The 26468-nt window shown below is 44.3% G+C and overlaps 1 protein-coding gene across 1 annotated transcript in view; it reads right to left on the bottom strand.

The window, feature by feature from the left end:
• MYO10 (myosin X) overlaps window positions 1–26468 on the bottom strand; it is a 210744-nt gene that overhangs the window by 112728 nt on the left and 71548 nt on the right. Inside the window, exon 3 of the mRNA XM_079984894.1 lies at window positions 7181–7339. Coding sequence (XP_079841020.1) covers window positions 7181–7339 — 159 coding nt within the window. The remainder of the gene's footprint in view (window positions 1–7180; window positions 7340–26468) is intronic.

Here is a 26468-nt window from a genome sequence, read left to right on the forward strand (position 1 = left end):
TTTGCAGTGCTGGCAAAAAGCTATCTTGAAATGTTATGTGCCACCTCTTTCTGGTTTTGCTCCTAGACCAGATACATGACAAGCGCTTTTTGGAAATGTTTGCGAAGCCAGTACGGAGAACATCAGTACTCTGTAAAAAAACAACAACACATGCACAACCTAGCAAATTAGGGAAACAGACCTTGTGGCCTGAATTCCGTGAGCATTTCTGGCATCTGGCAAGAATTCAAGAAAGAGCAAAACAATTCATTGTTTCATTGATCATTACTGTGCAGCCATTAGCTCCCTGAGGGTTCCCTTGCAAATAAAGCTAGACAGAAAAGTATGCTATAATTAGATGGATCAAGTGTTATTAGGAGAGCTTACTGAACCAAAACGAAGAAATAAAGCAAATGGGAGACCCAATTAAATCTGACAAAAACTATTCAGTACATTATTCAAACGTTGCAAGGCTAATTTGAGTCCCATTCCTGCTTCCGAGATATCAAAGAAGCAAACAGGAACACAGTCCCCCTCTGCCTTGAATTTGTAAATAAAAACCTTGAGTGACTAGCAAAGTATCAACAGAACAGCAGGAATGTGCAGAGAAACATGGACATAATAAGCCTGGGATTTCGGCTAAGTAGGCTAGTGGGCATCACCTCTCATAGGCACCCCCCTGTTTCTATCTGGCACTGCCTGCCATTTGCCCCTTCCCGACAATTTATGAGTCAAAGCAAGTTGCCTAGGGGGGAAACAATGGTTTCATTCCAAAATATTAGCATTTCTTATTGATGCAGAACTGGCCCAAGGCCAGAGCTAATGTGATATGATCAGACAGATCCTTAAACCTTTTGGTTGCTTGGCAACTTGTTGATTCAGCCGACTCTGTCAGGTGTACAGGAAAGACAGGTATGAGAAGAGGAACAGAATTGGTTTGTTGCCTGATGATGTCGCATAGATGCTGAATACGGAATATCCTTACAAGGCTTTCTTTCCTCACTATGGGCGTTGAGAAAAGACACAAAACTAGAAGCAGAAACCCAAGACAACAACTCCTAGGGATTGAATGTCAACTCAGTCAGGTAAGTTGTTATGTGTGCTGCTGTGGTTGCTCGAGAGCAAACAGGCAAAACTCCCCGTTGGTCTTTTCAAGGCTTTATTATCTGTCCAAAACGTTCACAATGCAGATCGACTCAATTCCATGTCTGCTCAGTCGCTAGCAGAATCTGGGAGTGGGCGGTCTTTAAACTTTCCTCAGTCTTTTGACCCCCATCCTATGCCTCCTCTCTCTGCGTGTAAACCGACTGTGCAAAGAGGGCGTGGGCAGAGGGGGACCTGCCTCCCGTCCCCCGCTTTGTTCATGCTTGGTGCTGTGGCTCTCCCTTGCCTCCTCCAAGCCCTGCACCCCTTCCCCACTGGAGGCGTGGCTCCCCTCCTCCGCAGAGGGAGCGCTGCTTCTCACGATCTTTGGAGGCTCCCTGTAACCCAACTGCCCTCCCACCTCTCGCCTCTGAGCTGATGGCAGTTCCCTGACATAAGTGTAATAAAAGGTTATGCTGGTTGTAGAAAACAACAGCCCAGAAGCCTTTCTTCTGGGAATTATAGCGATAGAACTACCTAAATTTTATAGAAATTTACGCATGTACGCAACTACAGCAGCAAGAATGTTACTTGCCCAAAAATGGAAAGAAGAAGTCCCAGCAAAGGAAGAATGGATACAAAAACTTGTGGAATACACAAAAAAGAAGAAACTTGCCAGAAGAATCAAGATAACAAACTTTTTACAAAAGAATGCAAATGGTTTATTGAATATTTACAGATAAATTGTAAACAGATAAAAATACTGGCAGGATTATTGTAATAACCTGCAGCTATATAAGAGTATGCCAGGGACACGGGTGGCGTTGTGGGTTAAACCACAGAGCCCAGGACTTGCCGATCAGAAGGTCGGCAGTTCGAATCCCCGCAATGGGGTGAGCTCCCGTTGTTCGGTCCCTGCTCCTGCCAACCTAGCAGTTTGAAAGCACATCAAAGTGCAAGTAGATAAATAGGTACTGCTCTGGCGGGAAGGTAAATGGCGTTTCCGTGTGCTGCTCTGGTTCGCCAGAAACGGCTTAGTCATGCTGGCCACATTCCCCGGAAGCTGTCTGCGGACAAACCCCGGCTCCCTCAGCCTATAGAGCGAGATGAGAGTGCAACCCCAGAGTCGGTCACGACTGGACCTAATGGTCAGGGGTCCCTTTACCTTTATATAAGAGTATATATATAAAGAAGATGAATAAATGAGCAAATTAAGTTAATTTGGATATGCAGAAGATATTAAAAATAAATTTAAGGAACTGCAGAAAGAGAGGGAAGGAAGTCAAATTTTAAAATGCAAAATGAATGTAAAATCATTGAAATGTATATATCTAAAAAGTATATATACATTTTTAATAACTTTGATGGATCACACCAAAGACCTATCTAGGCCAGCATTTTGGCTCCCAACCAGATGACGGTGGAAAGAGCATGAATATGAATCATTATCATGTGCTTTTAGCGATCCCACGAAGAGAGCCCACATCAAATAAAAATCTGGCTATTTCTCAGCACAACTTTTTTTAAAAACTGCTTGCGCTTCAATGGAAAATGTGTTTAAACGGGCACATTTTAAGCACTGAATCAAAGAGGACTCATGAGTGAGTTTACACGTTTAATGGTTTTATTTTTAGCTCTCTCTCACCCTTTTTTTAAATCGTTCCCTTTCATTCTGTTTTGACCTCCTTTCAACTCACATCTGCCAGAAGCAGTTGAGTGTCGGGAGGCGAATCCAGCGAGAGCCAACTCCCAACACCGTAATTTGAATGCCCTTTCCTTTAGCTGCATGACATATGTACTTATGTGGTTTTAGGACCTCTTCCCAAAAACTTTCCGCGTAAGCTCAAACTGTCCCAGGGAAGGATCGTCTCAACAGTGCTTAGCGACATGCCCCACAGTTGATAATGCAAGTCACACAACCATCATATACCACTGGCTTGTCTAATTTTGGAGCTGGTCTTTGGAGGCCCCAAAATTACAGCCTTTAACCGGCCATTTTACTATGTGCACATTTCTTGCTTTGCGTAAGATGAAGCTTCTCTAGGAACAGTCTGGTCTGGTCACGTTTTTCAACATGGGCACAATCAGAATACAGTGGTGCCTCGCAAGACGAAATTAATTCGTTCCGCGAGTTGCTTCGTCTTGCGATTTTTTCGTTTTGCAGAGCGCGGATTCCCCGGGTTTTAATGGCTTTAAGAAAAAGGAAGCAAGCCCATAGGGAAATTCGTCTTGCGAAGCACCTCGAAAAACAGAAAACCCTTTCGTCTAGCGAGTTTTTCGTCTTGCGAGGCATTCGTCTTGCGGGGCACCACTGTATGTTGAAATTTAGCATTTCGGTGCAGGCTATAGCAGCCCAGCTTAAAGGATACCATTCAAACGTATGCACTGATTGAAATGTCCTAACCTGGGGTGTCCCTGTGCCATCGTATTTGCCAATACACTTAAAGCAGGGGTCAAAATAAACACCCATAAGGTCGCCCAGGTTCAGCCAGTTAAAATTCAAGTTAAGATTCCCCTATTACTCTCAAACCAAGGCCCCCTTTAAAGGTACTATACATTTAAAGCAGTGTCATAGCACTTTAAACAATCATGGCTTCCCCTAAAGAACCCTGGGAATTGTCGTTTGTTAAGGGACGCAGGTGGCGCTGTGGGTTAAACCACAGAGCCTAGGACTTGTTGATCAGAAGGTGGGCAGTTCGAATCCCCGCAACGGGGTGAGCTCCCGTTGCTCGGTCCCTACTCCTGCCAACCTAGCGGTTCAAAAGCACGTCAAAGTTCAAGTAAATAAATAGGTACCGCTCCGGCGGGAAGGTAAACGGCGTTTCCGTGTGCTGCTCTGGTTTGCCAGAAGTGGCTTAGTCATGCTGGCCACATGACACGGAAGCTGTACGCCGGCTCCCTTGGCCAATAAAGCGAGATGAGCACCACAACCTCAGAGTCGGACACGACTGAACCTAACGGTCAGGGGTCCCTTTACCTTTACTTTTAAAGGCATTGAGAGTAGTTAAGAGACCGCATTTCTGACCGTAAGAGCTGTTTGACGGTGGAAGAGACTTGCTCAGAAGTAGAAGGTTTTTTAAGCAGAGGTTGGACGGCAATCTACCATGGATGCTGTAGCAGAGATTCCTGCATTGCAGGTAAATTGTACTAGATGACTCTAGGGGTCCCTTTCAACTCTACAATTCTATGATAATTCTTCACACACTTACAGTTTTCCAGAGTTCCCTGAGAAGAGGGACTTGACTGGTAAACCGCTCAGTGAAAAGTAGGGGAGGGGAATCTCTTCCAGTTCTTTGGAGATAAAATGCAAACTATCAAAACCAACATTTAGGTTTAAAACATCTGAGTCAAAAAAGCACCTCTAAAAATGGCCGTGAACCACAAACCCTGTTGACATATTCCTGCAGAGCCTTACGGAACCTCTCCCTGTTATTTTACCAATTCTACCAATTCACTCGCAAAACACCTATCTATCCATCCCTCCATCTCCTCACATTCCTCTCACTTAACCTTCGTTTCATTCATTCTCTTGACAGAGCAATCTAATACACCTCTGCAGTCCTTCTGCTTTTGTTAACTCTACGGAGCCTGGCTTTCTACATTTTCAGCTCTGCTCCTATATTACCCCTTCCTAAATGGTTGTGGCTGAGTTCTAATAGTTACCGTATTTTTCCCTCTATAACACGCAGATTTTTTCTCCTAAAAAGGAAGGGGAAATGTCTGTGCGTGTTATAGAGCAAATGTGTGGTCCCTGGAGCCGAAAAATCAGGCAAAAATCAAATCGCGGCGCTTCACGGAGAAGGGAAATCTGAAAAGAGGAAGCGGCTGCTTTCCTGCATTCTGCCTCAAGGTCTTACTGCCCACCCACCTCTGTTTCCTTGCTGTGTTTGCTGAAACTGAACAAAGAGCAGGGAAAGCCCCTCCCCTCCAGGCAAGCAGAGGGGAATTCCTCTCTGTGCTCCGGTGCTGCTGGGGGAGAGGGAGAGAGGGGGGGAGGGAGAGAGAGGGGGGGAAGGAGAGAGAGAGGGGGGGAGGGAGGGAGGGAGGGAGGGAGAGAGAGAGAGAGAGAGAGAGAGAGATGGCTGGCTTGGGTGGGGAGAAACATTTGCCTTTCTTTCCTCCCTCCCGTTAAATCCCTCTCCTGCATTCTTAGCCAGCTGCTTCTCTGCACACCCCTCTCATGTCCCTTCTTTGTTTTTCCTTCGCTCCCCACTTAAAATGTGGTTACAAAGCATAGATCCACATGGATCCTCAGGATCTTTGCATTGGGTCAGCCCAAATTCACCATCAGATCACATAGCATGTCCATGGCTACAGCCTGCCCCCCCAAAATCACACACCCACTGTTGCCTGGGGCTGCAATGGTGCAAAAACGTGGTTAAAAAGCATGGATCCACATGGATCCTCAGGATCTTTGCATTGGGTCACCCCAAATTCACCATCAGATCACATAGCATGTCCATGGCTACAGCCTGCACCAAAAAAATCACGCACCCACTGTTGCCTGGGGCTGCAATGGTGCAAAAATGTGGTTACAAAGCATGGATCCACATGGATCCTCAGGATCTTTGCATTGGGTCACCCCAAATTCACCATCAGATCACATAGCATGTCCATGGCTACAGCCTGCACCAAAAAAATCACGCACCCACTGTTGCCTGGGGCTGCAATGGTGCAAAAATGTGGTTACAAAGCATGGATCCACAGGGATTCTCAGGATCTTTGCATTGGGTCACCCCAAATTCACCATCAGATCACATAGCATGTCCATGGCTACAGCCTGCACCAAAAAAATCACGCACCCACTGTTGCCTGGGGCTGCAATGGTGCAAAAATGTGGTTACAAAGCATGGATCCACAGGGATTCTCAGGATCTTTGCATTGGGTCACCCCAAATTCACCATCAGATCACATAGCATGTCCATGGCTACAGCCTGCACCAAAAAAATCACGCACCCACTGTTGCCTGGGGCTGCAATGGTGCAAAAACGTGGTTACAAAGCATGGATCCACAGGGATTCTCAGGATTTTTGCATTGGGTCACCCCAAATTCACCATCAGATCACATGTCTGTGGCCACAGCATGAAGCCCAAAAATGATACATCCACTGTTTCATTCAGAATGTTTTTCCCCTTGTTTTCCTCCTCTAAAAACGATGTGCGTGTTATGGTCAGGTGCGTGTTATAGAGCGAAAAATATGGTAATTGTCAGAACTTCCCCGTGGCAATTTTTATTAACCACAGTTGATTCAATATGGAGTCAGGCCATTACGTTCAAATCTCAGGCTTTCCCAGCTCTCGTCTCAAGATTTCCACTTTACGACCCACCAAACTCCTACTTCATTCAATCTGAATTAATCTTCATTTAATGGGTGCTCCATTTAATCTCAGGCTCTCCAGGCACGAGGAAGTGGCTTGAGAATAGGATATCCTCAAGTCCCTTTTTATTTTTTAAATCATTTTTATTAAATTTTCTGTTTTACAATTTAGAATATTCATTTAAACAACCTTAAAAGATCAGTGACTTCCCTTCTTCTCTTTCCATGGTTCATTTTGCATAACATAAATCCCTGCATATTTTATATAAACTAAACCACTCAGTACTCCATTATTGCATCCATCAAAACTAGCTTACACTTTTGAATTTATCTTAATGCTGCCAACGTTTTCACTCAAGTCCCTAACCACTCAAGGATTCGGTCGTACCTTGGATTCCGAACACCCTGGAACTCGGAGGTTTTGGCTCCCGAATGCCACAAGCCCAGAAGTGATTGTTCCAGTTTGCAAACGTTCTTTTGGAACCCAAACATCTGACAGGACCTTCCTGCAGCCAATCAGAAGCCACGATTTGGTTTTCAAACATTTTGGAAGTCGAACAGACGTCTGGAACGTATTCTGTTCAACTTCCAAGGTACGATCGTATTTATATATCACACTGAACACCCCACTTCTTGCACACACAACTTTAGGGGGCAGCAGGTCTAACTTTCTGCACCAATAGTGCCAGCATCTCTCGCTTTAGGGGAACTTTCAGATCCAAAGAAAATATATCCACCCATGTAAAATAGCAATTTGCTGCTCAAAAGATTTCCCTCAGCCCCCTCCAAAATGAACTTACATAAATTTTGTTTTGTTGATATCGCTGGAATAGATTGTGCATGATGGCCCCTTCATGGAGGTCTATCAGTGCGGCCATGTCTTCCAGACCTTCTGAGCTTGTAGGCTGCATAGCTGTGACTTTTTGGCGTGTGATTGACCTCTGTTTATACGTGTATACCTGAAAAAGGGGAAAAGCGGTTCTTGAAAAACAGATTCTACTTTCATGTTCTCCATTTCTGTCCACACACACACACAAAAATGCATCTTTTTTCAAAATGCAACAAGAACACTCTCGCAACCACAGATGAACATGGGCAGATGAACGTTAACATATAATAATCCATACCTACTATTAACTGAGTAACTTTGCAAAAGAGAAGCATGTTGCCTACATCAGGCAAAACCACCAACGTACATAATGCATTTCTGAATCTTGGGAGAGCCGTTTAGAATAACGCAAACCAGAAGCACATTGGTAGAAAATGTTCTGACAGATTTAACATTATGCCTAGGGGTGCTGCTTCAATTGAACACCAGTTATCCCAGGTTAGCCTCAGGTAGGTCAACAGGAATTTCAACCCTGGTATTTATTATTATTATTATAGTGGTACCTCAGGTTAAGAACTTAATTCGTTCTGGAGGTCTGTTCTTAACCTGAAACTGGTCTTAACCTGAAGCACCACTTTAGCTAATGGGGCCTTCTGCTGACGCCGCACTGTCACTCCACGATTTCTGTTCTCATCCTGAAGCAAAGTTCTTAACCCGAGGTACTATTTCTGGGTTAGCGGAGTCTGTAACCTGAAGCGCCTGTAACCTGAGGTACCACTGTATTATTATTATTATTATTATTATTATTATTATTATTATTTACACATATATAAATTATAACTACACTATATATACTATAAGTACATATATTATAACATACCCCTGGAATTTCACCCTGAGTGACATCAGGAATAGCTCTTGGGCAACGGAGCTTTGAAATGGCTTTTTGCCTCAAGTGGCAAAATGTAGACCCTCCGAGTGTCCCTTATCTTCCAGGGACAGTCCCAGATTTATAGAATCCGTCCCAGTTTCTGGTTTGATCCCAGAATGTCCTGCTTTCCCTTAGGGCATCCCTATTTTCATTGGAGACATGTTGGAGGGTATGGAGTTTTGCAAACCCCAAGCCAAGGAGATAAGTAACTATACAACCTTTAGAAGACATTTGTAGACAGCTCTGTATAGAGAAGTTGTTTAATGTTTTGCTATGTTTTTATATATGTTGGAAGCCGCCCAGAGTGGCTTGGGCAACCCAGTCAGTTGGGCAAGGTATAAATAATAATCTATTATTCGTATTAGTATTATTGAATGGGACGTCTCTATTTTCATCAGAGAAATGTTGGATAGTACAAAAATTTCCCAGGCCATCCCTGCCTCTCACTAAAAGTAACTGTCTAATTCTTAAAAGCAAACACAGGACTTTTAGGAAAATATTAGCTATATGACCAGAGGAATGCAAGACTAACATGTTGGACCAGAATAGAATAAATAATCCCCTCTTGTCCAGTTCTTATGCCACAGAGCTGTTCACAAGCAGGACTTAAATACTGATCGCCTATTGTTACTCAGCTCCATCTGCTAGTTAAGTGTGTTCACCATCTGAATATAGAAACTTCATTGCTGGCTATCACGGCCCATGCTTCTAGAGGGTCTGCTCTCTATGTATAAAATAAATAAATACACAGAAGAACCATTTATGCCTGCAGTCAGCCTAACATCTTGAGATGCTACGTCCCCTCGGCTAATGATATGTTAGGTAAAGAAGTGTTTCTTTGGCTTAAACGTCTGCTGCTTTTATACAATTATTCTGCTTGACTGTGGCCCACATTATTATTTGGCAGACTCTGGTGACATTCAAACAACATAAAAGAGAACATATACACTTCATGGAGCCGTTGCAAATAATTTCCAGTGACCTTAAAGTCATTTCCTTAATTAGCTTTTAAAATGCCTATTCCTGTGTATATTTTTAAAATGCATGTATTTATATATGAGTTGCTGTTTTTCAGTACAGAGCCAGCACAACTTGGCATGCTTTTCCGCTGGAAACAAAATTCCCCTTAAGGTTTAGAAATCCAAACACTGTGGTAACTAAGGAGGTTTTAATAACATGAAACTTCTTTTTTTTCTTTTTTTTAAGAACTATATAAACCTTTCCAACATATTTATAAAGCTTTCCTCTGATTTAAGGATTGTGATAACTGGCAAATCAAGACTATTTGTGAACATTTAAGAACTGCCAACACAGGTTACTGAGCCCACATTCTTCCAAAATAATAGCTCAGTTAGTAGAGCGTAAGTCTTAATCTCAGTCGTGAGTTTGAGCCCCACATTGGGCAAAAGATTGCTGCACTGCAGCCAGTTGGACTCAATGACTCTCGTGGTCCCTTCCAACTCTACAATCTATGCTTCTATGATTAAGATAAAAAATTAAAAAACAAGACTATGATTTGGGGGAGGGTGTGGTGGGGAGACATAGGCTTACATCTTATCCCCTGAAATGGATCTGGTATGTTGTTTAATGGTGAAACGATTCAGAAACTCTTTTATCACATTTGAATTCAGGAATGCAAGGATGGTTTGTCGAAAGCCATGCGGTCTTTGCATGGAGCAACCAGCTCAGACGTCTTTACATGTGTCAATAGTTCAGTGTACAGTCGTACCTCGGTCTAAGAACAGTCCTGTTAACAAATGATTTGGGCAACGCATTCCACAAAACTGGAAGTAGGTGTTCTGGCTAGCGAACTTTGCACCGGAAGACAAATGGAAGCTGACTCGTGGAAGGGCACCAGCAGCAGGAAGCCTCATTGGGGAAAGCATGCCTCAGTTTAAGAACGTTTTCGGTGTAAGAACGGGCTTCCGGAACAAATTAAGTTCATAAACAGAGGTCCCACTATATATCATTTCCCAGAAAGCCTTTACCACTGTACATGTCCACCACATATGGTAAAAAGTACCCTCCTTCTCTTTACATTTCCAACACAATTTTGAACTTGTTTTGTACATTTTAGCAATTTTACTCGGTGTTAGGTACTGACATTACTAAAGAAAATGCTTAAAAATACAGTTGTAAAAAAACCAGAAGCCTTTATATTAGGTATAATAGGTGAAGCGTTACTAAGAGAAGATAAAAGGCTTTTTATGTATGCAACGACAGCAGCGAGAATGCTACTAGCCCAGAGATGGAAGGAAGGAGAAGTACCAGCAAAAGAAGAATAGCAGATGAAACTGAGTATGCGGAGTTGGCGAAAATGACGGGGAAGATCCAAAACCAGGAAGATCACGCATTTACTAAGGTAAAGGGACCCCTCATCTCGTTCTATAGGCCGAGGGAGCCAGTGTTTGTCCACAGACAGCTTCTGGGTCATGTGGCCAGCAGGACTAAGCTGCTTCTGGGCGAACCAGAGCAGCATACGGAAACACCATTTACCTTCCCGCCAGAGCGGTACTTATTTACTTGACATGCTTTCGAACTGCTAGGTTGCAAGCAGTATTTACTAAAGATTGGAGTAAATTTGTAATTTATTTAAAAGACCACTGTAATCAGATAAAATCTTTGGCAGGGATGTAATGACACTTCCAATGTGGAATTATTTATGGTAATTGGGTGGTGCTGTGGGTTAAACCAGAGCCTAGGGCCTGCTGATCAGAAGGTCGGCAGTTCGAATCCCCACAACAGGGTGAGCTCCCGTTGCTCGGTCCCTGCTCCTGCCAACCTAGCAGTTCGAAAGCACGTCAAAAGTGCAAGTAGATAAATAGGTACCACTCTGGCAGGAAGGTAAATGGCGTTTCCGTGCGCTGCTCTGGTTCGCACGGAAGCGGCTTAGTCATGCTGGCCACATGACCCGGAAGCTGTACGCCGGCTCCCTCGGCCAGTAAAGCGAGATGAGCACCGCAACCCCAGTGTTGTCCACAACTGGACCTAATGGTCAGGGGTCCCTTTACCTAATAGATGGTTAAGGGTAAAAGATGCAGCAAATTTAAACTTAAACATGGAACCCATGGAGGAGGGAAGGAGGTCTGAAGGTTCAAAAGAACCTTGTATTTTAATGTTTGAAGTGATTTTGTTTTATATATAAAATTATCAAAAATCAATGAAAATAATTACATGTGTCAATAGAGCAGGATTGGGGAAGCAATGTTGGACTCTCATCTCCCAGCCAGCATAGACAATAAGTCAGGACGATGAGAGCCGTCCAACAATATTGGGAGGTCCAAGCGATCCCTATTCCTGCAGCTGTCTATTGTACTGACGTTGCAACTTGCAACTGACCATTGCAAAGGGAGGAATGAAGATCCATGGACCTGTTTTTCCAAGAGTCAGCATATCTGGCTGCAGTTTATATAGCTTAGTCTCGCTGGCTCTTAGCAGGGCTGCTGGAAGCAGAGCTGAAGGAAGACTGTGTCCCGGGGGGAGAGAATAAGAAGCTTTCACTGTCTTCCTCCAAAGGCTGCTGACATTCCTTCTGCCTGAGCTGAAAGCTTGCCTGCCATTAGAGATCTGGGGTGGGCCCCCTTTCCCCCCACTGTGTTCACTTCCTCAGAAAGACAGCTGGTATTCAAAGCATCCATCCCCTGCTTCTTCTGATGCCAGACCACCTACAGTTCTCCTTGGGCAACATTCTCAGATTAGGGATGCCCCAGAAGGGGAGGAAATGGGTATCTGGAAGCAGTTGCGTTCCTCAGTTAGCTAGGAGCACAGTAAGAAAACAACAGGGGCATATTTACTAATGGGTGCATCAATAATTTCCCTGCATCCACTTGTTAAAAGCTGCAGCAGCAGCTGCTGGGATCGGCAGGTCAGGTCAGGTCGATCTGGGCCACCTGAAATTCCAGAGTTTTTCCAGAAAAGGTATGTGGATCCGCGAAAAGTTAATCTGATTTCTTTTTCCATGGAAGAGCTCCAACCTCATGCTATTTTAGTGGCACTCAGGTTGTGCTGCTTGCAAAAGCAGACTTTTTCACCTAAGTCACTTCCAGTGGAAGTCTGCCACAGGAAAATAAATACTACTACTACTACTACTACTACTACTACTAATAATAATAATAATAATAATAATACTGTAATTATTATTATTATTTATTTATACCCCGCCCATCTGGCTGGGCTTCCCCAGCCACTCTGGGCAGCTCCCAACGGAATATTAAAAACACAGTAAAATATAAAACATTAAAAACTTCTCTAAATAGGACTGCCTTCAGATGTATTCTGGGATGCAGGTGGCGCTGTGGGTTAAACCACAGAGCCTAGGGGTTGCCGATCGGAAGTTCAGCGGTTCGAATCCCCGCAATGGAGTGAGCTCCCATTGTTCGGTCCCTGCTCCTGCCAACCTAGCAGTTCAAAAGCAAGTCAAAGTGCAAGTAGATAAATAGGTACCGCTCCGGCGGGAAGGTAAACGGCATTTCCGTGTGCTGCTCTGGTTCGCCAGAAGTGGCTTAGTCATGCTGGCCACATGACCCAGAAGCTGTACGCCGGCTCCCTTGGCCAATAAAGCGAGATGAGCGCTGCAAGCCCAGAGTCGGTCATGACTGGACCTAATAGTCAGGGGTCCCTTTACCTTTACCAGATGTCTTCTAAAAGTCAGATAGTTGTTTATTCCTTGACATCTGATGGGAGGGTGTTCCACAGGGTGGGCGCCACTACCGAGAAGGCCCTCTGCCTGGTTCCCTGTAACCTCACTTCTCGCAGTGAGGGAACCACCAAAAGGCCCTCGGAGCTGGATCTCAGTGTCCGGGCTGAATGATGGGGGTAGAGACGCTCTTTCAGGTATATCATCTGAACTCAAGTTTCCCTGGGATTCTTTTTTCTCTTGAATTCTCCTTTGGCTCCTACTTTAACTTCTCACATTAATGGCTATTTCCCCCTCCTTTTTCTTACCCCCCCCACCCAGCTTTTTCTAATTAGACACACAGTGGGTGGCAGGAATGAGGGCACACCAGTAAGAACAGCTGGACAAAACTTCTAGCAGAAAAGCTGGATGTAGCTGAATACAAAACTGAGCTGTTGCACCTGAAAATTCAGGCACCAAAAATCCCCTCTATTGAATTCGCAGAATTTGGGGTTCTTGCTTATATCTCAATCCTATAAGTGGATGATTCCCCTGGCTGCCAATAGTAGGCAAGTATTCTTAAAGGTGATGAACAAAACACCCTCTCACTCCTCCTACTGATTTTTTTTTTTTAATGAACCTAGTGGATAGCAGAAGATGTTCCTAAATTCTTCATTATCTCAGTGCAATTTCACATTGGCCCCTTTGAAAAAAGTGGCTCTTCCTTATTCTTCTTGCTTGGATCTCTTTGGCAAAACTGCAGCAATTCTGCTGCAGGAAATTCTTTTCCACCATCATAAATCATATGCAAGTGAGTGGCACAGGATTTGCAAAATACAGTTTTTTGGAGGGCAATGCCATTTTCACACCTTGGTTAAATTATTATTTTTTAACAACCTGCTTGGAAATGAAGGAAGGCCCTGACCTCTCTACGTCATTTGCCATTTAACGTCCCCGTCTTGCAAACGGCCGTTTTGCTCGTGGCATTACATAAAGGGGAAAACCCTGTGCGGTCGCTGGGTCCTGCGAGGGACAAAAGATTCTCTGTATGCGAAAAGATGTGTGATTAAAGTCATTAAATCATGGCCCCAGAATGCTACTTGATTATGCCAGCTGAGTCAAATGAGAGTCCAAAGAGCTGAAGCCACATGGCATAGATTCCCCCCTCCTGATTTAATTTCCACAACAACCCTGTGAGGTAGGTCAGTGACTGACTCAAGGTCACCCAGTAAGCTTCATGGCCTAGTGGGGATTTGAATCCTCATCTCCCAGGTGGGACGCGGGTGGCGCTGTGGGTTAAACCACAGAGGACTTGCCAATCAGAAGGTTGGCGGTGCGAATCCCCGTGACGGGGTGAGCTCCTGTTGCTCGGTCCCTGCTCCTGCCAACCTAGCAGTTCAAAAGCACATCAAAGTGCAAGTAGATAAATAGGTACCGCTCCGACGGGAAGGTAAACGGCATTTCCGTGTGCTGCTCTGGTTCGCCAGAAGCGGCTTAGTCATGCTGCCACATGACCCGGAAGCTGTACGCCAGCTCCCTCTGCCAATAAAGCAAGAGGAGCGCCACAACCCCAGAGTCGTCTGCGACTGGACCTAATGGTCAGGGGTCCCTTTACCTTTACCTCCCAGTCCTAGTCCGACACTGCAACCACTAGGCCACATTGGCACACCCTGACTTAGTTCCAGGGAGAGGGACAGTGGTGCCTCGCAAGACGAAATTAATTCGTTCCGCGAGTTTTTTCGTCTTGCGATTTTTTCGTCTTGCGAAGCACGGACTTTGGAAAAGCTTCAAAAATCACCAGAGTCTTCAAAAACCTCAAAAAGGCTACCACACCGCGTGCTATGAGTTGCTCCTCGAAGTGAATGCACGGTTTTAAGAAAAAGGAAACAAACTTGCAAGACAAAGGAAACAAACTTGCAAGACGTTTTCGTCTTGCGAAGCAAGCCCATAGGGAAATCCGTCTTGCGAAGCAGCTCAAAAAACGAAAAACTCTTTCGTTTTGCGATTTTTCGTCTTTCGAGGCATTTGTCTTGCGAGGTACCACTGTATATCAAGGACCTGATTATGAAAGGCATTTGAAGGATACTCCACTTTAAAAAAGTAAACACTTTTCACATAGCTGCATGCTTTACTTCTGCCGAAGCACAGATTATTATTTTTTCAAAGGGCTTTTCCATGACAGAACGAAGAAACATCATCTCACTGTTGCCAGGTAGGTGTGTTTTCCCCAAAGCAATGTGCAAAAATTAATTCGCAAGCCAAACATTTTTTGTTTGCAGTCTGCCTGGGTAAGAGGACTTAATCACCTTTCTTCTTAAGAAGGCGGCCAAGAATGCCAAAAAAGGATCGTGTTGTGACTACACACAACGGGCCAAATCAATATTGTTTTGAAATTCTGATAGTTAAGGCGGCCAGTGGGCTGGATTCAGCTAATAAATCCCATTAGCAAAAGCCCATGCAAGGACTTCTTCTGGTGCAGCAGGGTAGTAAAGGTTCCTTGTGCCCAAGTCCATGAAATCTAGGTAAAGGTAGAGGACTCCTGGACGGTTAAGTCCAGTCAAAGGCGACTATGGAGTTGCGGCGCTCATCTCGCTTTCAGGCCGAGGGAGCCGGCGTTTGTCCACAGACAGCTTTCCGGGTCATGTGCCCAGCATGACTAAACCGCTTCTGGTGCAAAAGGACACCGTGACAGAATCAAGAGCGTACGGAAATGCCGTTTACCTTCCTGCCACAGTGGTGCCTATTTATCTACTTGCACAGGTGTGCTTTCAAACTGCTAGGTTGGCAGGAGCTGGGACCGAGCAACGGGAGCTCACCCCGTCGTGGGGATTCGAACCGCTGACCTTCCTACCGGCAAGCCCAAGAGGCTCAGTGGTTTGGACCACAGGGCCACCCGCGTCGCTTAAACATACTACAGGCATTAAGGACACACAAAGGAGTCCACTCTCTGTGCTTCTGCGTGAGTTGCTGCCTGGAATGAGGCAAGCCTAGAGTGACTCATGCAGAAATAAGGCTTCTACGTTTTCACTCACCACACCTTGATGCAGCACAGTGGCCAGCCTCCTCTGAAGGCAGGTAATTCTGCTACATTAGGAATTTCGGGTCACCTGGAGAGACTGGCCAGGAAGAGCATTAAGTTATGCCAGAGAGACGGTGGGTTCATGAGACCATTTTATTACTGAATTAATTTCCCACTGCCCTCTCGCTGCAACTCAGTTTGGCAGTTAAATGAATCCCAATCAATCCAAGAGGGTTGCAAGCAGCTGAGGGTTTTTATACGCTTAAATCCTCTCCTTCAGTCTATCCAACTTGATCCTTGCTGCGCTGCTATGCAATTTTTATCAACTAATACGGGTGATGTCTATGATAGTGGAGCCTTCATTCAACATACCGCGTAATAATTTAGCAGGGATAAAGCTCTCAGTAAATGGGGCTTTTCCCCATTTTTTTTTAAAGGGCAGATGGTCAAGACCAGATTAAAGTCTGAAGACTACGGAACTACATCACAGGCTTTAACTCTTCAAATTAAAAGACGATCATACTGAAAATAATAAAACTGTGTATGTATTTTAAAAGAATTAATGCTGCACAGGGAGTTTTTGAAATCTCATTTGTTGGACATTTCAGGTAACAGCCTTTGGGGAATGCTGTACGTAACAAAAAAAAGAATGTGTGACTCACTTGATTGTGGTGGTCTAGAACTGAACCCACAATATCTCCAAGATTAGGGTACTCCCTCTAAGCCCCGTTCTATTGCATCTTTAAGAGTACACTGTGTATTTTGTTCCTTCAAACAGCGCATCATTTACAGCAGAATTAGGAAAAGCTTTCATTTCAACAGCTGCCAGTTAAGGAAATGATCATGTTGTTCGGTGAGTCTCAGCATTGTTCAATTAACAATAATGCATGAGAGTCCCTAAATCTGGAGGCTGCCTCGACAGCTGCTAAAATGGCCTTGCTGGTTGCTCCATGCGGATTGCGCAGCAGAGAAAAGGAAAGAGGGAAGATGAGTAGGAGTTTGGATTTGATATCCCGCTTTATCACTACCCAAAGGAGTCTCAAAGCGGCTAACATTCTCCTTTCCCTTCCTCCTCCACAACAAACACTCTGTGAGGTGAGTGGGGCCGAGAGACTTCAGAGAAGTGTGACTAGCCCGAGGTCACCCAGCAGCTGCCTGTGGAGGAGCGGAGACCCGAACCCAGTTCCCCAGATTACGAGACTACCGCTCTTAACCACTACACCACACTGGTTCTCAGTGTGAAATGAAGGAAATGAGGTTGTCTTCAATTTGAGCACTCTACTGCAAAGTTAGCAGGAGATCATTACAACACAATGCTCGCCAAGCCTACTGACGATTTGGCTCTGCGGCCCATGTGGAATAGACTGCATAATTGCTCATGCATGGATTATGCGAGATTATCTGCACAAAGTCTCACGCTTAAAGAGCTTTTAACACACCAAATCAAACCTTCGTCGGAAGAAGCAAAGATCACCAGTGTCGAAGCTATGATTCTCCAACATCAGCTTCGTTTGACTGGACATGTTGTGCGGATGCCTGATGATCGTCTTCCAAACAACTACTCTTTCCTGAACATAAAAATGGAAAGTGTAATGCTGGTGGTCAACAAAAGAGGTTTAAAGACTCTCTGAAGGCAAATCTAAAAAAATGTAGTATACACACCAACAACTGGGAAACACTGGCCTGTGAGCGCTCCAATTGGAGAACAGCCTTTACCAAAGGTGTCATGGGCTTTCAAGACGCTCAAACTCAGGATGAAAGGGAGACATGTGTGCCAAGAGGAAGGCACGCTTGGCAAACCCTCACCGTGATCAACTCCCGTCCAGAAACCTATGTTCCCACTGTGGAAGGACGTGTGGATCCAGAATTGGCCTCCACAGTCACTTATGGACTCTCTGTTATGACCATGTTCATGGAAGACAATCTTACTTGGCTACGTGTGATTGCCAAAGAAGAAGAAGAAGTATGCAAGCATCGCACATACAGGGAGATGCAATGTGGAGATGCAGCTAGCTGCCCTCAGGTGCATGTATCAGGTGCTCGTCTAAACAGCTGCATTGGCTCCTAGGTAAAGGTAAAGGGACCCCTGACCATTAGGTCCAGTCGTGACCGATTCTGGGGTTGCGGCGCTCATTTCGCTTTATTGTCCGAGGAAGCCGGCGTAAAGCTTCCAGGTCATGTGGCCAGCATGACTAAGCTGCTTCTGGCGAACCAGAGCAGTGCACAGAAACGCCGTTTACCTTCCCGCCGGAGCTGTACCTATTTATCTACTTGCACTTTGACGTGCTTTCAAAGTGCTAGGTTGGCAGGAGCAGGAACCGAGCAACGGGAGCTCACCCCGTGGCGGGGATTCGAACCGCCGACCTTCTGATCGGTAATTACGTCCTAGGCTCTGTGGTTTAACCCACAGCACCACCCGCGTCCCTGTATTGGCTCCTACCTAACACCATATTCCAGGAAAGTCTAGGCTCCCTTCAACCCAGCACATAAAAAATTAGGTCAATGCTATGGTTGGCAATCCTCACTGCAGTTAAAGAACTGGTTACTCCCTCAGTCTAAACCTTGAGGCTGGCTCAAAACCAACGTTAACGTTGCTTGGCATAGTGGGTTTCTTCTTTGGCGTGAGAGCTTTAGAATACAATGCTTTTGTCACACATGTGTCTATTTGGAGCGTTATGGAAGGCTGGTTATCTAGATTTCCCAACCTTGAGACCCCAAGAGAAACGAGAGGGAGAGCACATGTGAGCCCTCAGGGCACTCCATTTCTCTTAACTACGTTTAAGAGGTTGGGAAACATTGTCTGCTTTGTCTTCCTTATGCAATGAAGAATGCCTGCACAAACAGGCACTACATTTATAAATTTCATCAGGACAGAAACGTAGGCTGGTATCCAATGCAGCGCTGTATAAGCATTCCATCAGAATAAGGACTCCTGCTTGCACAATGGGACTTTCCACACCTTTCCTCTGTGTGTGTGTGTTCTGGAAGTTTCCCCAACCCCTGGGGGCCAATTTGGGGAGGGTGCGGACATGTGCAGGGGGAGGATGAGGGCAACCCCCTCTCGGAAATGGAAGTCCTTGCGATGATGGGGCACAGATAGCACAGCCTGGATAGTTCGGTTGGTCATGCTGAGAACACCAAGGTTGCAGGTTCGATCCTTGTATAGGACAGCTGCATATTCCCTGCATTGCAGGGGTTGGACTAGATGGTCGACAGGTCCCTTCTAATTCTAGGTTTCTATGATTCTATGATCAGGGTTAGCTGCAAATTACCAAGGTCTGAAAGCATGTGGGCCACTGGGAACCAACATGGCATCCTCTAGAACAGCCTTTCTCAACCTGTGGGTCCCCAGATGTTGTGGAACCACAACTCCCATCACCTCTAGCTAGCAAGGCCAGAGCTCAGGGATGATGGGAGTTGTAGTCCAACAACATCTGGGGACCCACAAGTTGAGAACCACTGCTCTAGATCTTGTTGACTTCAGCTCCTATCACCCTAGTCAATTTTTGGACCTATAGTCCAAAAACATTGGAAGGGCACCATGTTAGTTGTGCTCATACTTCTTTGTAACTTGACTGTGGCGAGTAATACTTTCCTCCAGGTGACTCTGGGTGGCTCCCAACAGAATATTAAAAACACAATAAAACATCAAACATTAAAAACTTCCCTAAACAGAATTGCCTTCAGATGTCTTCTAAAAGTCAGGTAGTTGTTTATTTCCTTGACATCTGATGGGACGGCATTCCACAGTGCAGGTGCCACTACCGAGAAGGCTCTCTGCCTGCTTCCCTGTAACCTCACTTCTCACAGTGAGGGAACCACCAGAAAGCCCTCGGAGCTGGATCAGGCTGAACGATGGGGGTGGAGACGCTCCTTCAGGTGTACTGGTTGGACACAGAGGAGCGATGGATCAGCTGGTGAACCACCAAGGGAATAAGGTTCAGAGATCAAGGGTTGGTGGTGGGATAACGATGAGTGGTCACATAGAGAAGAGGGAGAAGATTGGGAGCTGGGAATGTCTGTGGCAGAAAGAAGACAGGAATTAGAGGCAGAAACTGAAGCAGGGGAGGGGGGAGGTCAAAAGGCAGAGATGGGTCAGGCTGGTGAAGAATCAAAAGTATCTCCCCCTCCTGCTTTGACAAGCTCTCCTTCCCCTGTCTCCCAGAACCAGAAGAGGCATGAAAAGAGCAGAGGAGAGATTGGATAAACTCAGACGCAGTCTACGATTGCTTGGGAAAAGCCCTGGAGATGAGGGGACATAGGCAGCTGTGGAGAGGCAGGGACCTTCAGTCTCAGCAACTGCTTCAAGGGGGCAAAACCTACCATAGATGAGTTGCTATGCTCATTAGGCCTGACACTATGCAAAGTTTGTGCAGATTGTTTTTTTGCTATTAAAAGATTTAAAGTCAAAACTGATTTAAAATTTACAGATTGCTCTTTGCTGAAAGAAAACTACTTGAAAATGATGTATAGATAGTATATAACACCAGTACAGATAGCAAGAATGTACAAAACCGGTTCAAATATATGTTGGAAATGTAAGGAAAGAAAAGGGACTTTTTATCATATGTGGTGGGATTGTAGTGAAATTTAAAAAATTTCTTTTCATTAGCTACCATCAAAACATTAAGTGCCATCCTGGGCTACTAGCCAGTAACTGTTCTTACAAGGAAATGATCTGGCCATTGACATCACACATTCCACGCAAAAGGTTCCCAGATTGAATCACAGGTTAGGACGTTCAATTTTAGGGGCTTGATGAGCACTGCCATCAGGAAAGGCAAGACTCTGACCCCATATAAGTCCTCTGCTTAGATTCAGACAAAGCAAACTAGCATGAAATACACTGGTACCTCAGGTTAAGTACTTAATTCGTTCCGGAGGTCCGTACTTAACCTGAAACTGTTCTTAACCTGAAGCACCACTTTAGCTAATAGGGCCTCCTGCTGCCGCTGTGCCGCCGGAGCACGATTTCTGTTCTCATCCTGAAGCAAAGTTCTTAACCCGAGGTACTCTTTCTGGGTTAGCGGAGTCTGTAACCTGAAGCGTATGTAACCTGAGGTACCACTGTACAGCGCCGTTCAACCCGCTGCTCCCATTTGTACACCCGGGTTCTCGATACGCCCCTAAAATATGTGAGATTAGCTGCAATATAGAAAGCTCAGCACAAAAGAAAAGTCCGCCTTGGAATAACTTTTGATGCCGAAGGCCAGCAAAAGCATCTCAGGGAAAACTCTAGAGATCACGAGGAATGCAGTAAAAAAAAAGGAGCTGTAAATAAAGGAAGGTTTTATCAGTTCAAAAATGGAAGGGGAGGGAAAATCTGGCATAAAGAGCAAAGGTAAATCCCTCTGGTTCAAAAAAATATATAGATGCATATAAGCCATTTGTGAGCTCTTTATCCCCACAAATCTGTGGAATCTGAAACCCTTAAAAGCCCCCTGTCTGCATTCCTTGAAATAATAAGGGTTAAACTTAAGTTCAACAGGAAATATGGTTAGATTATCCAAGCATGTTACTGAGAACACTTTAAAGCTACAAGAAACTGATTAAAATCAGTCCATCCCTTCTGATTGGCCAGCCCAGGAGCAAAGGTTGTGAGATGCTCACCATGACACCCTTTAAAACAGCATCCCTCTTGATCTGCCCTCTCATATTGCTTTTTCAATTACCCCAAAACAATTGCGGTTTTACAACAAAAAATGAGAAACAGGTTTTCTTGAAGATCGTGCCCAAATATTTTATATCGGTCCAGAGAGGATACCCCTTGCTGAATGTTCATGGCCAAGGAATCTTGCAAATGAAATTGAAGGAGGAAAAGCAGAGGCAAAAACTAGGCATTCACCCCCCAAAATTACATGTATGCCGTCATAGGCCCATTAGCCCATAAGCAATCTGGCTGAGGGTATGCCTTTCAAGTCACATATCACATCCAAAAACCCTTTACTGCAATGAATGGAGTTCTGCTTCATTTATTCCTTTGAAAACCCAACTCTTGGCCTGATACTCTGCAGTTGAGAAGGGAAACATCATTGAATGGCAGCGTAACCCTATTGCCCTGACCACCCAGTGCCAACAGACTTATGCTAGGGTTTCCAATATGGCATCTACAGACACTACAATGCAAGGAACAGAAGTTGGCACCAAATGACCCCACAGCTTGGTGTTACATTTGAATGGGTACCAAAACAAGTTCCATTAGATCTTGATTCTCACCACCTGTTTGCCTTCCTTGCAACTTCCAGCAAACCAGCAGGGAGGTGCTAAACAGCTCACCGTTTCCGTTGAAGGGTCAGGTATATATGTACGTGTATATATTAAAATGGGACGCAGGTGGCGCTGTGGGTTAAAGCCTCAGCGCCTAGGACTTGCCGATCGAAAGGTCGGCGGTTCGAATCCCTGCGGCGGGGTGCGCTCCCGCTGCTCGGTCCCAGCGCCTGCCAACCTAGCAGTTCGAAAGCACCTCCGGGTGCAAGTAGATAAATAGGGACCGCTTACCAGTGGGAAGGTAAACGGCGTTTCCGTGTGCGGCTCTGGCTCGCCAGAGCAGCGATGTCACGCTGGCCACGTGACCCGGAAGTGTCTCCGGACAGCGCTGGCCCCTGGCCTCTTGAGTGAGATGGGCGCACAACCCCAGAGTCTGTCAAGACTTTTTTTTTTTTTTAATAAAGATTTTTATTGGTTTCCAATTTTTTAACAAAAACAGAAAACAACATAAAAACAAACAAACAAAAAACTCATATTTTCTTAACCTTATTTCCATAACCCTCTTTTCCCGGACTTCCCCATACCTTTCCCTTTTTGCATCCTTAATTTAGTACCATTATTCAGCAACCTTTCTTGCCCAATTAAATCTAAATTCATCCTCTTTTTCTATTCCACCATAAAATTTAAACCCAATTATCGCTGCAATTCTACGTCTTCTTTTCCCTCAGCATTTTAACACTCCTCAGTTTTATAATAATTCTTAAGATACATCTTAAATTTCTTCCAATCTTCTTCCACAGTCTCTTTCTCTTGGTCGCGGATTCTGCCGGTCATTTCTGCCAGTCCCATAAAGTCGATCACTTTCGCCTGCCATTCCTCCAACGTGGGTAATTCTTGTGTCTTCCAATACTTTGCTAGAAGAATCCTTGCTGCCGTAGTAGCATACAAAAAGAAATTCTTATCCTTCTTCGACACCAACTGGCCGACCATACCCAAGAGAAATGCCTCTGGTTTCTTGTTAAAGGTGCACTTAAGCACTTTCTTAATTTCATTATAAATCATTTCCCAGAAGGCCTTAATCTTTGGGCAGGTCCACCAGAGGTGGAAAAAGGTACCTTCCATCTCTTTACATTTCCAACATTTGTTATCGGGCAAATGATAAATCTTCGCAGAGTCTGTCAAGACTGGTCCGTATGGGCAGGGGTACCTTTACCTTTACCTTTATATATTAAAATAATTTTCGAACCACCCACAGGGCAGCGGATGTTGCAGACAAAACCAGAGAAAGATGTTATGAGAGATTCTGAGTACATCGCCAAACTCGGTGTTTGGTTTACCTTGAGAAATCCTCTTTAGATCCCAGCTGTGATTGAAGGATGCAACAACTGGAAAGGATTAATCATGCATCATTTACTTATTTCAGGATACCAGGTCAGGGTGTTTTTAAAAGATTGGAAGCATTGGTTTTACTGATTCTAGTATTCTCAATTTCCCAATCCTTCTACAGTAATGTGCCTCCCCCAACCCACCCAGCCAGTTTCATGTATAAATGGAGCCCTCAATTTTCCATAAATATACCACAACATTATACAGTGTTACCTTGGTTCTCAAACGCCTTGGGTCCCAAACGCCAAAAACCCGGAAGTGTTCCGGTTTTCGAACATTTTCCGGAAGCCGAACGTCCGATGCGGCTGTCGGCTATTGTTTCTGGGGCGCCTGCACCAATCAAAGTTTTTGGAAGTCATATGGACTTATAGAATGGATTAAGTTTGGTGCTTTTGTTTTTGCTATTTATTTTGCATTTTTGTTTTTGAGGCTTTTTCGGTTAATTTGTTTTTATGACTGTGAACTCAGTTCAGCTACTGATTGATTGATTGATTGATTGATTGACTGATTTTGATTGTGTGACTGTGAAAATGGATAAAAGCCCCCCATCCAAACCATGACTATCATCAGTGCAGGTAAGATTTTTTTTAAAAAAAAATTATCGTCTACAATACTGTCTTGTTTATTTTATAATACAGTACATTGATTAATGCTTTCATTTTATGCATCAATGGTCTCATTAGATAGCAAAATTCATGTTAAATTGCTGTTTTAGGAGTTCTTTTTAAAAGTCTGGAACCAATTAATCCGTTTTGCATTACTTTCTATGGGAAAGCAAGCCTTGGTTTTGGAACGCTTTGGTTTTGGAATGGACTTCCGGAACGGATTAAGTTTGAGAACCAAGGTGAGACTGTAATGTAAGATTGCACTGTAGGCTTATCTGTTTCTAGGGCTGCAACGAGATCATATGGAACATATGTGGCTTCTTGCAAAGTCTATTTCCAGTCCATGTTTCACAAATCCAGTAATCTATCCTCCTTCTGCCAACACCCATATTTTCTTTTGCATTCTTACATTCTACTTCCTTTACGGTACTCTTTAATTATGCTTTCCAGAAGAGACAGGCAAGCAAAACAAATACAGTGGTACCTCGGGTTACAAACACCTCGGGTTAAGAACTTTACCTCAGGATGAGAACAGAAATTGAGCGGTGGCAGCGGGAGGCCCCATTAGCTAAAGTGGTACCTCAGGTTAAGAACGGTTTCAGCTTAAGAACGGACCTCCGGAACGAATTAAGTTTGTAACCAGAGGTACCACTGTCTATAAAAGGGTTCAGAACTACAGACACCAAATTTTCATTAACTCACATTCTACTAATCAGCAATAAATCTTGCCAAAGTACGCATGTCCCCATCTGCAAAAGCAACTCGGCTGGCAGTTACTTGAAATGCAAAACTAATATCCCTTAAGACATGTGTTGCTATTGTACAACTCTTAAGAAACCCTACCTATCATTTATTATTTTATGGTAGCCTGGTTTCCTTGTTGAGGTACCTGTTACTCTGGTTGCACACCTTACCGCTCTCTTCAAATAATTGCCAGATCATGTATATTAAAGGCAAGGTGCTTGATCTACAAGCTAGTCATTTGGGTGCTTGGAATGGAATTAATTCATATCTGCATCTTTAATTTTGGACTGCAGGCTAGTCTAATAACAATCACTTATCTTCTAGGCAACATCTCACTACAGTGGAGGAGGAAATTGGGTTGCAGAACTGCTTTTGCTTCCTTATTTCCTGACTTGCCTAATTTTTCTGAGTCGGTATCTGAATAAAATAAAATACTGCAAGGACAGTGCCCAGACTTCCCATCCTGTAGCAGATTCATGCACAATACAAAATGCAACACTTTAGCACATAGTAGTATGTAAATGTTTATCCCATCCTTGCTGCAAAACAAAGTACCGTATTCTTTGCTCTATAAGACTCACTTTTTCCCTCCTAAAAAGTAAGGGGAAATGTGTGTGTGTCTTATGGAGCGAATGCAGGCTGCACAGCTATCCCAGAAGCCAGAACAGCAAGAGGGATTGCTGCTTTTCACTGTGCAGTGATCCCTCTTGCTGTTCTGGCTTCTGAGATTCAGAATATTTTTTTTCTTGTTTTCCTCCTCTGAAAACTTGTGGTCTTGTGGTCTGGTGCGTCTTATAGAGCGACAAATACGGTACTTATTCTTCCAGCAGTTCAAGCCTCACTCATTTAAGTATCTGCAAAATTGAAAAGAAAAAAATTATATTGTCCCAATCTCTTTATTTCAAGTGCTCTTGTGCACATTCGGAAACCCAAAATGGGGTGGTGGCTGCATAATTCCAGGGCTCCAGATCTTGTTTCACAGCAAAAAGTGGGCTGCGCATTTTAATATCTAGATTTAAATAGATATATTTAAAGATATGCACCAGCCAGGGGTGCTACATATTAATCCTCCAAATCCTGCAAACATTTGCACACATTCCCAGGTTGCACAAATAGTCAAATGCAGAAAAATCCAAGAGGACAGGTCACCTAAACTGAGGGCGGCTGGGAGTTTGATTTCCTTCTCCTGCAGACAGATTTATGTTGGAGTCCTTCAAGAAATTAAGACAAATGAACAGTGTGTCATGAAGGCCCATGTTAGGCCAAGCCACACCTATTCGAGGAATGTTATTTCATTACCTTAATCACAAGGCAGGCACAGGACTTGAGCAAAACCTCAAGGTTGATACTACGAAGGCCACACCTATATTCAGGAGGGTCTTAAGCGGGCAGTGCCCCCCCCCCAATAGCTCCCTTCCATGTGAAAGAGCTCAGGAAAGGCTCGAGTAACTTGCTTTAAAAAAATAATTTATTTTTTAAACCAACTGTAACAAACACATGCAAAATATTCCAGATTGGCTAAAACAAAACAATGATGTAGAGTCAGGCATAATGCACAGACCGCCTCACAAATGAAAATATTCCCCCTTCTTTTCCTCAGCCACAGAAGAGTTCCGAAGTCATACTTGGAGCTTTGTCCCACAGCTTTAGGTGGTGAACTCCTTTGCTCCTCCTTTTTTTGTGTGCCGAAGTTGTTGAGCTATTTTTTGGCAAAATGACAGTTTGGGGCTAGGACAAATTGGCAAAAACAAC

The sequence above is a fragment of the Podarcis cretensis genome (genome assembly GCF_951804945.1).
Source record: "Podarcis cretensis genome assembly, chromosome: 7".
In the NCBI taxonomy this organism is placed as follows: domain Eukaryota; kingdom Metazoa; phylum Chordata; class Lepidosauria; order Squamata; family Lacertidae; genus Podarcis; species Podarcis cretensis.